At 44.7% G+C, this 11,946-nt stretch overlaps 1 protein-coding gene across 2 annotated transcripts in view; it reads left to right on the forward strand.

Moving 5' to 3' along the window:
- LOC120980388 (synaptotagmin-1-like) overlaps window positions 1-4,717 on the forward strand; it is a 41,237-nt gene extending 36,520 nt beyond the window's left edge. For both annotated transcript variants that reach the window (XM_040409473.1, XM_040409472.1), the window contains exons 5-9: window positions 9-176; window positions 1,727-1,894; window positions 2,283-2,400; window positions 2,964-3,097; window positions 3,204-4,717. In XM_040409473.1, the coding sequence (XP_040265407.1) occupies window positions 9-176; window positions 1,727-1,894; window positions 2,283-2,400; window positions 2,964-3,097; window positions 3,204-3,437 (822 nt within the window). In that variant the 3' untranslated portion in view covers window positions 3,438-4,717. The remainder of the gene's footprint in view (window positions 1-8; window positions 177-1,726; window positions 1,895-2,282; window positions 2,401-2,963; window positions 3,098-3,203) is intronic.
- Window positions 4,718-11,946: the final 7,229 nt, after the last annotated feature.

Consider the following 11,946-nt stretch of genomic DNA (forward strand, 5'->3'; position numbering starts at 1 on the left):
CATTACAGATAACTGTGGCAGTGAAGCAAGCTGCTAACCTGAAGGCTATGGACAGCGGAGGAACATCTGACCCATATGTCATAGTCTTCCTCACTAACGACATCCGCAAGAAAAATGAGACCAAGGTGTACCGCAAGACACTCGACCCTACTTTCAACGAGTCATTCACCTTCAAGGTAATCAAGCAGAAAACACATGAAATGGTCAAAGGTTGTCAAGTGCGGCAAATAGTACAATGGGAGGTTGTCTTTGACTGTGTTGTGCCTAAATAGTGGCTCTTTTGGCACTGTAGGCTACGTATACATTAGATCTTTGTCACCAAACTTGTTTGGTTTGGCTCAGGTCAGTGGCATAACTAGAAATGACTGGGCTCCACAGCAAATTTTTGAATGGGCACCCCCCCCCCCAGCCCAGTAAATTCTTTGCAACCCCGACACCTGAGGATAGTCAAGATCACTCTCTCAGACAAGGACCGACAGCCTCTCCATCCATTTCCTACAGCGTCTCTGTATACAATCTCATTTTATAATACTGTTGAGGGAGCCCTGACAACAAAATCTTTTAGTCCTCCTCCTGGGTGGGCCCCTTCTGAGTTCAGGCCCTAAAGCAGCTGCTTCCCCTGCAGCTACACCCCTATAGGTACGCCCCTGGCTTAGGTTATTGTAATGAGTACAGTATGGTAATCTCATGTGTAGGGAGGACCAGTTTAATAAAAATGGGGTCCTGGGTAAAAATTAAAGTAGGAACTGTTTGATATTTTTAGAAAAATTATCTCATAAGTATATTGAAGAGAATAGGGCTCAATACTGACCCCTGTGGTACCCCACTAGTGTCAGTGACCCAATCTGAGCGTGTACCGTTAATAACCACCCTCTGTTTTCTATCACTGAGCCAGTTTCTTACCTACATACAGACATTTTCTCCCAGTCCAAGCATTCTCATTTTATGTACTAACCTTTTGCACAGCACATTATCAAATTCCTTGGAGAAGTCAAGATCTCTAACATCCAAGGGGTCGCCCTGGTCCAGTCTAGAACTTACTCATCGAAACTGGCTACATTAGTTTGACAGGACCGATCCCTAATAAATTTGATCTGATACTGCATTACACACTAATAACTGGAACAGGCTCGGCAGTTTAGTTTACTTTTGTATACGTGGCCACCTTTTAAGTGAGTTATTTAAAAAACAGCCAAAAGGCACCAAATGTATTAAAATGAAAAAAAAAAATAAGTTCATAGTCGCCCACTAATATCCCACGTTTCCAGCAATGCATCTATGGTCCTCCTTGCCAGTCATTGTTTAGACGGCTGCAGCAGTGACGCACCTGTATCATTAACATCAGCAATAATACAGCATAAGACCTCTGGGACAAGTGATTGGCTAATACAGTCACATGGGGTATATTGCACCGCTGCAGCCATGTAAGTAAATACCAGAGGAAAGGACCAGAACTACAGTGCTGGAAAAAGCCGAGGATTTACTGGTGAGTATAGATTTTTATTTCTATTTTATTACATTTATTGGCTTTGGGTTGGTTTTAAAATAATTTGAACAACCTCCATAATATATTTAGACTGACATTTACTTATCTTCTGTTGGATTTTTTTGCATTATTACTTTACTGAGATATAATAATAGTAAGAGTGCTATTCAGGATACACGCCCTGTTTTTCTGCCACTCTCTGGACTACAGTGACCATCATTAATGCTTTTTGTACTCCAGCTCCTAAAGTCGGAAATAGAAGATACAGAGGTTGTGATGCAGGTCTATGACTTCAATCGTTTTTCAAAGCATGATGTTATCGGTGAGGTGAGGCTGCCTCTGCGGGACATGAATCTACAGCATGTCATCGAAGAGTGGAAAGAGCTGAATTCTGCATCATCTACGAAGGTAGGAGAGCAGATACACCCGTGCTGCCTATGGCATCCCTACTGCCAAATATACCTAACATGACTGGCACGGTCACAATGTCTGGAGGACCGATGTCCTGAGATACATGGACATTTCATGTCAATCACACAGCATGTCATGAATCCAAAATGTAATCTTCTGCAACAGGACATCTTTTCTGAGCTGGCAGTATAGTTTGGGCTCCCAGATCTAGTTGCTTAAAGGCTATGTACACCTTTGGGGGCAATTTTTTCTGATTGCATTTTACTCATTTTGGGCTAAAAATCATCTTTTCAGTTGGTCTTTATTAAAAATATTGAGGGTTAACTGTCTAGCTACGTCACCGCTAAACATTTTCCTAGAATTTCTTATCGATATGTCTTCACAGCATGAACGGCTTGGAGAGATCTGCTTCTCACTAAAATACATCCCGGTGACCTCAAAATTAATCGTTGTTATCCTTGAGGCAAAGAAGCTTAAGAAAATGGACAATGATGGACTTTCAGGTAACGAGGCAACAAAAGGATGTGTTTAGTGCTAAAGCTGGCCAGGATACCCCATATACCTGCATGCTGGACTTGGCTGGGAGTCCATGTGTAGCGAATGGGGAGAGGGAAGTAAGCCGTGAAAACAAAGGATTGAGCATTTTGAAAACCAACATACTGATCCTTCTTTCAGGGGAAATTTGAGATACTTTTGTACACATTAGATGGTCAACCAGTCCGGTGGGTTCGGCCAACATTAATTCTAATGTAAATGGCTTCTTTAATACATTTGGGACTGGGTGGTTAAGACTTTAAACTGGCCTTATGCCCTGTTCACACTAAAGTCAAAGCTGAAGCAGGACATACATGTCAGAAATGGATTCTCACAATTCCTGAGGAATTCCATTGATTTATAAAAGGGTCAAAGTTCCAATGCATTTAGATTTTTTTGTTCTTTAATAAAAATTAAAAAAAGATTAACCAAATATAAATATATTATATACATATAAAATTGTAATATTTTAAAGATATAAGAGGTGTTTTTTAAGAAATGATTGTAAATTAATAGCACCTCATCCCTGTAGACCCATACGTAAAGGTGCAGCTTGCTCTGAATAAGAAGAAGTGGAAGCGTAAGAAGTCACGAGTGAAGAAGAACACGCTGAACCCATACTTTAATGAAGAGTTCACCTTTGATGTGACTTTGGAACAAATTCAGGTTTGATTTCATATAAATATTTAATTCTTCCTTTTTCATTATTTCTCCTATCGGGGAAAATTAGTATGCCATAGTTTTAACTGTAATTTTCTCCTCTTACCTTCAGAATGTGGATCTTATCATCTCTGTGTGGGACCACGATAAAGTCAATAAGAATGAGCCAATCGGGAAGATATTTCTTGGCTGTCGAGCTTCTGGAAACGCTTTAAGACACTGGTCGGATATGCTTGCACACCCACGAAGACCAGTAGCTCAGTGGCATAATCTTCAGCCAGCAGAGGAAGTTGATAAGACCCTTGCACTGAAATCTCAGTTAAAACTCCCTCTACCCAGAAGATAATGGAACTCCATTGATGAGGTTTCTAAAGTCTGAAGATTTACCAAAGAGTCAGACAATGGGATACACTTTTTCTGAGGTTCCAAATATCTACCAGTAACTCATACATCGGTCACCCAAGTGGTTCACTTACAGTTCCATTGGACATTTAGAATCCACTCATATAATGACTCCACCCAAATAATACTTAGAAAGGATTACTTACTCCAGGATCAGGGTTGTCACAATACCAACATTTGACCTTCGATTTCGATACCAAGTAAAGTATCACGATACTTGATACCAAATCGATATGATGTAAAAAAATAATAATAATATAAATTATAAATATAAAAACCTTCCATTATTTGAATGTGCCAGCATATGGAGTTAATGTGTGAGGTGGTACATGATTGGGTTAATGTGAAGCACATCATGGAAAACTAGATTGATAAAACCATGTGCCTCACATTAATAGTAACCCAACTAAGTACTCATCACGTAATGGACATAATAGGCAACATGGGGTTAATTTGTGGAGGTACAGGATGGACTTGATAGGGCCACTTACTATGAGGCACATGGAGGTACTAAAGTAATAACACCCTGTGCCTTGTATTACTAATAAGTGACCTCCACCATTTATCTCACATGATGGCAAGTTGGCTTCATTGGGTTTAATGAGTCCTTGGTCTCCTCTATCACACTGGGGCCCCTGAGTTCTTTTATTTATTACACTGGCGCTGTGCTTGGTAAGCTGCGAGAAGGCAGTGGAGCTGTCAAACAGCTGGTCAGCGGGGGTCCTGTCCTGGTATCCCGAGGATAGGTCATCAGTATTTAAATCTTGGGAAACCCTTTTAACTGCCCAGGTATTCATAAACTGTGAATTAGGGAGAAGAACATATACAGTATATACAGTATTACTACCTGCAGCACCATCTGTCATTGTGTATAAACATATCTGTGTGTGTTTGTTTATTTTACACTAAACTTTATTAACAACATCACCCAGAGACAGGCAACCATTTTACAACATCACCTAGAGACAGGCAGCCATGTAAGTGCAAACAGTGATGTAGTTACTGTAATAACCACAATAAAAATAATAATTTCAACACTAGTCCTACTTAATTATCACATGGATGTGTCCTGTGTGCATGATTCAGCACATTTAACGCTGCTGCTTACTGAATGTCATAAATGACATGATGTGTAGGGTGTTATGCCATAGATACATTACACAGGACTGATACATGGGTTATACCATTTTACAGTATATAAGGGTCAACTGTCATATATACGAAAGGTATGTATGCAGAATTTTAAATACATGGATATTAAAAAAATGGTATGATTTCTATTATATAAACAACTTAGTTGAAAAATAAAAACTGGAATACCCCTTTAAGCATTACACTGTGTCCATTCATATCAATACGTAGTGTGTGCAATGCAAGGTCCTCCTGAGTGAGAGCCAGATGCATTTTGTAGCCATCCCCCACACTAGTAGATGAGGATCCTGAACATAGGAATCCCCTGTATTAAAATTTTCAGTAGGGCATATAAGAATAATGTTGGAAACCTGACAACCCCTTTATGAAGGCTCTGTTCACACTAACTTCATGGCATCCATTCTTAAAAGAGCCACGGCTTGTATGAAAGATCAGTTCTCAAACTAATTCCAACCAATCCTAATGGATCCAGTTGACTCCTAAAAGGGTCTATCTCCATTGAAGATAGCATGGTTTTCCAAACTGGTCTTTCCTTCAGACCAGGGATGGCCAACCTGATGCTCTCCAGCTGTTGGAAAACTACAACTCCCAGCATGCCCACACTGCCTACAGCTTTCAGCCTACAGCAGGGCATGGTGGGAGTTGTAGTTTTACAACAGCTAGAGCGGTTGGCCATCCCCGCTTCAGACATTCGAACCTTGACAGGTTCCAACACAGCGGTCGGAAGGAAAGAGACCAAGAACTCCTGCAAGGCCGGTATATGCATTAGAAATATATATCATGAGATTACTAAACAGTTAAAGACCACCACAACCCATGGAAAGCCTTTACATGTATGAGCATTCTTCGCCAGCCTAACAGCATATCCCGCTTGAACAGACACTTCTGCTATAAAACTGTCCATACACATTAGATGAATGATGAATTTCCACAGGATCGGCTGATCACCTAATGTGTTTGGGTTCCTGCCAACTCTCCCCTGATGGCAGATATTAGAGAAACAAAATAAAGGTCAGACATGCTGAATTTCAAATGCCCAATCCTTTTGTTCTCAGGCTAGGTAAGGCTAGTTTCAGATTAGCGTTAAAATCTTCCGGCAGAGGAACAGCCTGCCGGAGTTCATCCTATCCGGCATAGCTGGAAAGGGACGGAGCACCACCAGGCCCCATTGACCCGGCGGGGGTCTGAGCTGTTTCCAGCATTAGAGCTGGACAAAAAACGGTGCTTGCACTAGTGCTGGAAACAGGCCAGATCCCCGCCAGGTCCCATTATAGTCAATGGGCTCCGGCAAGGATTTTAATGCTAGAGCCTCAGCCACCATCGCCAGTCCCTATTTTTCCACTGTTGAGAACCCATGCACATGGGCCAAACCAAATATACGTTTTTATGGGGAGTTGGGGAGAGATTGCTGTTCTCCAGAAGATTAACCATGGAGGCAAATGACCCATTTCAGACTTAATAACTAAACCATAATAATTACTAAAAATAACGACATGACACCTTGTGTTGGAATAAAAATGGCCGCAATGCTTTATCAAGGGTAAATAAATTAATAAATAATTAAAACTTCAAATTCATAAATAAATAACCATTAAAAATTCCAATAATTACCGAAATCCACTGAGTGATACAGCCCCTCTAATAAAGCAAAGCAACATAAGCATAAGAAAAGGGCGGGAGGGCGGGGCGACGATCCGGTCTTGATAAAACTGGCCCAGAAGCGCCGCCGAAACCCTCTTTTTAGGGGCTAAACTTTTTTCCGCCGCTGGCATCCTCAGCAACCAGCAACCAGCTGCACCAATCAGAGAGGATCCCTGCTTGACCTTCAAGGTTCATGTGAGACCAGCTAAAACCAGCTGATTCTGACAGGACTTAACCCTTTCATAAAAACCTGAAATAAAAGAGCGGGAAAGCAAGAAAAAGTGGGGGGGGGGGGAGCGAAACGCTCTGGGGGGCCGGAACATTATATTAGCTCAATAATTGGGTTCAGACTCCCCATTACATGAGTGAAGCAGATAAAATGCCACCTGGTATACCACTGAATATACCGGTGCTGTTCACACTAGACATTTTGACTGTTTTATGAAATGCTATATATTGTATTTGCTTACATTTAACTCATAAATTACCTGTTTTTTTCTTTTCCCCTTGGACGTCATTTCCTGGACTCCTGTATTTCATTGTGACATAAACTGTAAAACATTTTATAGAATTTTCTAGATTTGACTATTTAGTGATCCCGACGTGACGTCTCCATTTTCTATTTCATTAAATAAAGTACATCTAATAGGTGGTGATTTTATGTCACCGTGAATCTTTCACCCATTCATAGATATATAGTAAGACCTCTTTAGGGGGTTGTCTCTTAAAACTAAATTTTAAAAAAGTGGATTGCGGACGGATACGCATGAATACCCAAGGATCTCAATTCTGAACCCAAGATCTTTGACTTTTTGGGAGCAATTAATGAGACTGGTGAACAGTGTCAGACTAGGGTTCCTAGGGCCCACCAGTAAGGCCTCATGCACACAATTTGTGGCCTGCAAATTGCGGATCTGCAAAATATGGATGGGTCCGTGGTCTGCATATTCTATCTTTTTGCGGAACGGACTTATGGATGCAGAAAGCACACGAATGATCCATGTGCTTTCTGCATCCGTATGTCCGTTCTTCAAAAAGATAGAAAATGTCCTATGCTTGAAGTCAATGGGTCTGCAAAAAATGTGGATGCATCACGGACAGTATCCATATCTCACAAATCCACAAATGGTGGACCGTAAAATACATACAGTCATGTGCATGAGGCCTAAACTTCATTCTCAGGGGCCCACTGCTCACACAGCAAAAGGACACTACAAGATGATTGATTATGGGGGTCCCTGCAGTGACTTCCAGAGGGCAGGACCCTGGGGAAAGAGGATACTGTCTCGCCTACCTCTGGACCTAGAAGCCATCTCAGCCACCTGATGCATCTATAATACTAAACTGAGTAGTTTAAAAAAATAATAATAATAATAATAATAATAATAATCTACCCAGTTTTCATTTCAACATCGGCCGGTTGAGATGCTATATGTTGCCTATCCTGAGGCGGACTGGGAAATTAACGGGGCTCTGAAAAAATATCCTAAAATTCTCCTGGATGCCGCTTCCAAGCTCACCCTAAGGCTCCATCCACACGTCCGCAATTCTGTTCCGCATTTTGCAGAACGGAATTGCGGACCCATTCATTTCTATGGGGCCGCAAGATGTGCTGCCCGATACGGAATTGCGGATCCGCACTTCCGGTTCCGCAATTCTGTTCCCGAAAAAAATAGAACATGTCCTATTCTTGTCCGCAATTGCGGACAAGAATAGGCATATTCTATTAGTGCCGGCGATGTGCTGTCCGCAAAATACGGACGTGTGAATGGAGCCTTAGATGGCTGCTGCCTTCCTCTCCAGGCTTTGTAACTCCACCCACTGAGAGTTGTCAACATAACATGAATCCAGAAATGCAGTCCTTTTTAGCTATGCTTATGTAACAGTGGCCTCTTGTGGCCAAACAGCAAAATGTCAGTCCAAATAATTTAACTTCATTTACACAAATACAATGTCCAGACAATGAGTGCTGTCTCCTCTTCTCACATACCCAGCCAGTGGCAGTGAGGATGACTTGGATGGCTCCTTGGGCATCGGCCCACCGGGAAATTTCTATATAAGGTCTATGGCCAATCCGTCCCTGTGCCTATCTCTAGGTAGGGCAGTCAATCTATTGTGTCATGTGCCTAGGGTGGCCATTTGCTTCACCCTAAAAAGCTGGACACTGTAGCCACGCCCCTTAGCCCACAAGCCACACACCCAAGTCCACTCATCACAGCCCAAGTCTGCAAGAAACGCCCCCATGTCTGCAATCCACACCTCCAGATGCCGGGGAAGGTGGGGGGGGGGGGGGAATAGACCAGGAAGATGGGGAGGTGAGCTGCACTGTGGCTGGGAGTGCTTCTCACCCCCTCAGTCAGCCAAAAAGAGCCATGTCCGCTGGCTCTAGGGACTGACTGGAGGTGAGGGAAGCCTCAATCAGTTAATATGTTGCTTCAGCTCACGCTCAGACAGCACAGTGCTGCTGTCTAAGTGTGAGCTGCTGAAAGGGAGGACATCCCTGCGTCTGTCCATTCCCTGTGCCGGACAGAGGACAGAGAGCCAGAAAACTGGACTGTCCGGCCTAAAATCGTATGTCTGGCCACCCTACATGTGTCATTAGTGCAGGGGATGGGGGACTAGGGGCCCACCTGAGTGTTAACTTCTACCCCTGTTGGCCAATCCGAGGCTGTTGTTCACCACCATGAAATATTATTATAGGCTGATAACAGCACAAGGATGTGAGTAGAATTAGCAATTAGTCCAGTACTCAATAATAAAGTGATAGTAATAGGCTCCATATAATATTTAACAAGCCGCTAATTACAGGATGGAATGGATAATGGAGACCAGTCTATTCCACTAGTTGATTGATAGTTTTACTAGACATTAAGCCCCGTTACAATAACGGGCGCTAGAACAGTAGTGCATAAACATTAGTAGGCATTGACTGATGGTGCTGAGACTGCTGGCACTGTGACTGGTGGCACTGACTGATGGCTGAGATGACTGGCACTGACTGGTGGCTGTGGCTTGTGGCATTAACTGATGGCTGAGACGGCTGGCACTGATTGGTGGCTGAGATGACTGGCACTGACTGGTGGCTGAGACTGCTGGCACTGACTGGTGGCTGAGACAGCTGGCACTGACTGGTAGTGCTGAGGCTGTGGCTGAGACTATTGACTGCGGCTAATGGCTGAGACGGCTGGCAGTGACTGATGGTGCTGAGACTGCTGGCGCTGAGAAGACTGGCACTGACTGGTGGCTGAGACGACTGGCACTGACTGGTGGCTGAGACGACTGGCACTGACTGGTGGCTGAGACGACTGGCACTGACTGGTGGCTGAGACTGCGGGCACTGTGACTGGTGGCTGAGACTGCAGGCACTGTGACTGGTGGCTGAGACTGCGGGCACTGTGACTGGTGGCTGAGACGGCTAACACTGACTGGTGGTGCTGAGACTGCAGCTGTGGCTGAGACTGTTGACTGTGGCTAATTGCTGAGATGGCTGGCACTGACTGTGGCTGAGACTGCGGGCACTGTGACTGGTGGCTGAGACTGCGGGCACTGTGACTGGTGGCTGAGACTGCGGGCACTGTGACTGGTGGCTGAGACTGCGGGCACTGTGACTGGTGGCTGAGACTGCGGGCACTGTGACTGGTGGCTGAGACTGCGGGCACTGTGACTGGTGGCTGAGACTGCGGGCACTGTGACTGGTGGCTGAGACTGCGGGCACTGTGACTGGTGGCTGAGACTGCCGGCACTGTGACTGGTGGCTGAGACTGCCGGCACTGTGACTGGTGGCTGAGACTGCCGGCACTGTGACTGGTGGCTGAGACTGCGGGAACTGTGACTGGTGGCTGAGACTGCGGGCACTGTGACTGGTGGCTGAGACTGCGGGCACTGTGACTGGTGGCTGAGACTGCGGGCACTGTGACTGGTGGCTGAGACTGTGGGCACTGTGACTGGTGGCTGAGACTGCCGGCACTGACTGGTGGCTGAGACTGCGGGAACTGTGACTGGTGGCTGAGACGGCTGGCACTGACTGGTGGTGCTGAGACTGCAGCTGTGGCTGAGACTGTTGACTGTGGCTAATTGCTGAGATGGAATAAATCAATAGTAATATAGGCTGGCTCACAGTAATTTTGCATAAAATTTTATTAATGCACTAAATCAAACAAAAGCTAACTTGATGTCAGCATATCAGCATACATACATGAAATGTGTAAGATAGGTATATAGAGTGCGGAGCTCACGCACAAACCTAAACACTGGAGTACTCCTAAAAATGAGACCTGATGGCTAGAGTTGCGGTACGCCATACCTGCAGGGTAATGCGATTGTGAGGTCACGGTCAATGGCAAGCGAGGGTCACTCACAGTTATATATGGAAACCCCTGGGCAGGCATACAGCAGTGAAGGAGAGGCTGGCACAAAAGTCCTCTGGGGCACGCTCTGTATTTAGGGACCAGGCCTGGTGTTGGTTGAGGTGCCCTGGTTGTTGCAGGTGTTTTATGTGCCTGGGGCAAGGTCCCTTTAAGGTTCGTGACGCCAGTGCCGGTAACGGTGGCACACCGGTGGAAGGTTTTAATAAGCAAGGAACACAGATGGCAGGGTGAACCAAACTTTACTTTACTGTAGTAAATTCCACTTTATACAGTTAGCTGGCAACTCAGTTCCACATGTCAAGTACACTTCACAAGCAGGTCACACAATTATGGCAGGTATATGGTGGTTAGGCAAGATACACAGAGGGGAAACATCCACATGCGCAGAATCAGGCTGTACAGACTCCTCGGAGATTAGTGTACACTGTCCCTTTCGGACTCCTGTCTGGCTTTAATCCCAAGGCCCAGATACCTTATTGTAGGCTTTTATCCTTGGTAAATAATCCTCCTTAGGTGCTCATTCTTGCTCCATACCTCTAGTCTCTCTGCCCTTCAGCTTACTTGTATTAGCCGGACATGTTGGCTCTGCTGGACTTTGTGGAAACTACAGGGTTGCTTCCAGGAGGTACCCTCTTCCCCTGGGATAGATCTTCTGAGCTAACATGGCTCTGTGGATCAGGAGGTAGACTAGGATCCCTCTACTAGTCTCCTGGTGGCAACTAGAAGCCTGGGCTGTCTAGTTGCATGTCAGGAGAAGGCCCTGACTGGTGCCTTCCAGCTTGTCTTTGCAGACTCCTGACTTTCAACAACCCTTCCCTGTCTGGGGCCTGAACACTTATACTCGGGGTACTCTAGCTCCCTCTAGCATCTGGGATGACTAACTACAGGAACTAGGCCTGATAATGCCTATAACAGGGAAACATTACACAATACAAAAACAATACTTTAAAATTTACATAAAATATACACAATTGGAAATAACACTTCTGTCCCTAGTGAAGAGAAGTCACGCACACCCCAATTGACCCTCGTGTAGTGCCCACACTTAGTCCGTGAGGCCACTACAGAGTGAGGCTGCAAGAGTTATTCAATTAAACCGCTCAAATGTCCATAACATTAAATGCCGGTTTACCGGATAGTTGGAACCGGAGAGGTTCAAAAGCGTCCTTGCTATAATCTCCCACAAGGGAAACTCAGTATTCAGGTGTCGTCTGGCAAATAATGACCGCACCTCCTCCGATCGTCAGTGCTCCACTTACTTGTTCCTGCGGAGCAAAACTTCAGACCCGTTCC

The sequence above is a fragment of the Bufo bufo genome, chromosome 10 (assembly GCF_905171765.1).
Source record: "Bufo bufo chromosome 10, aBufBuf1.1, whole genome shotgun sequence".
In the NCBI taxonomy this organism is placed as follows: Eukaryota; Metazoa; Chordata; class Amphibia; order Anura; family Bufonidae; genus Bufo; species Bufo bufo.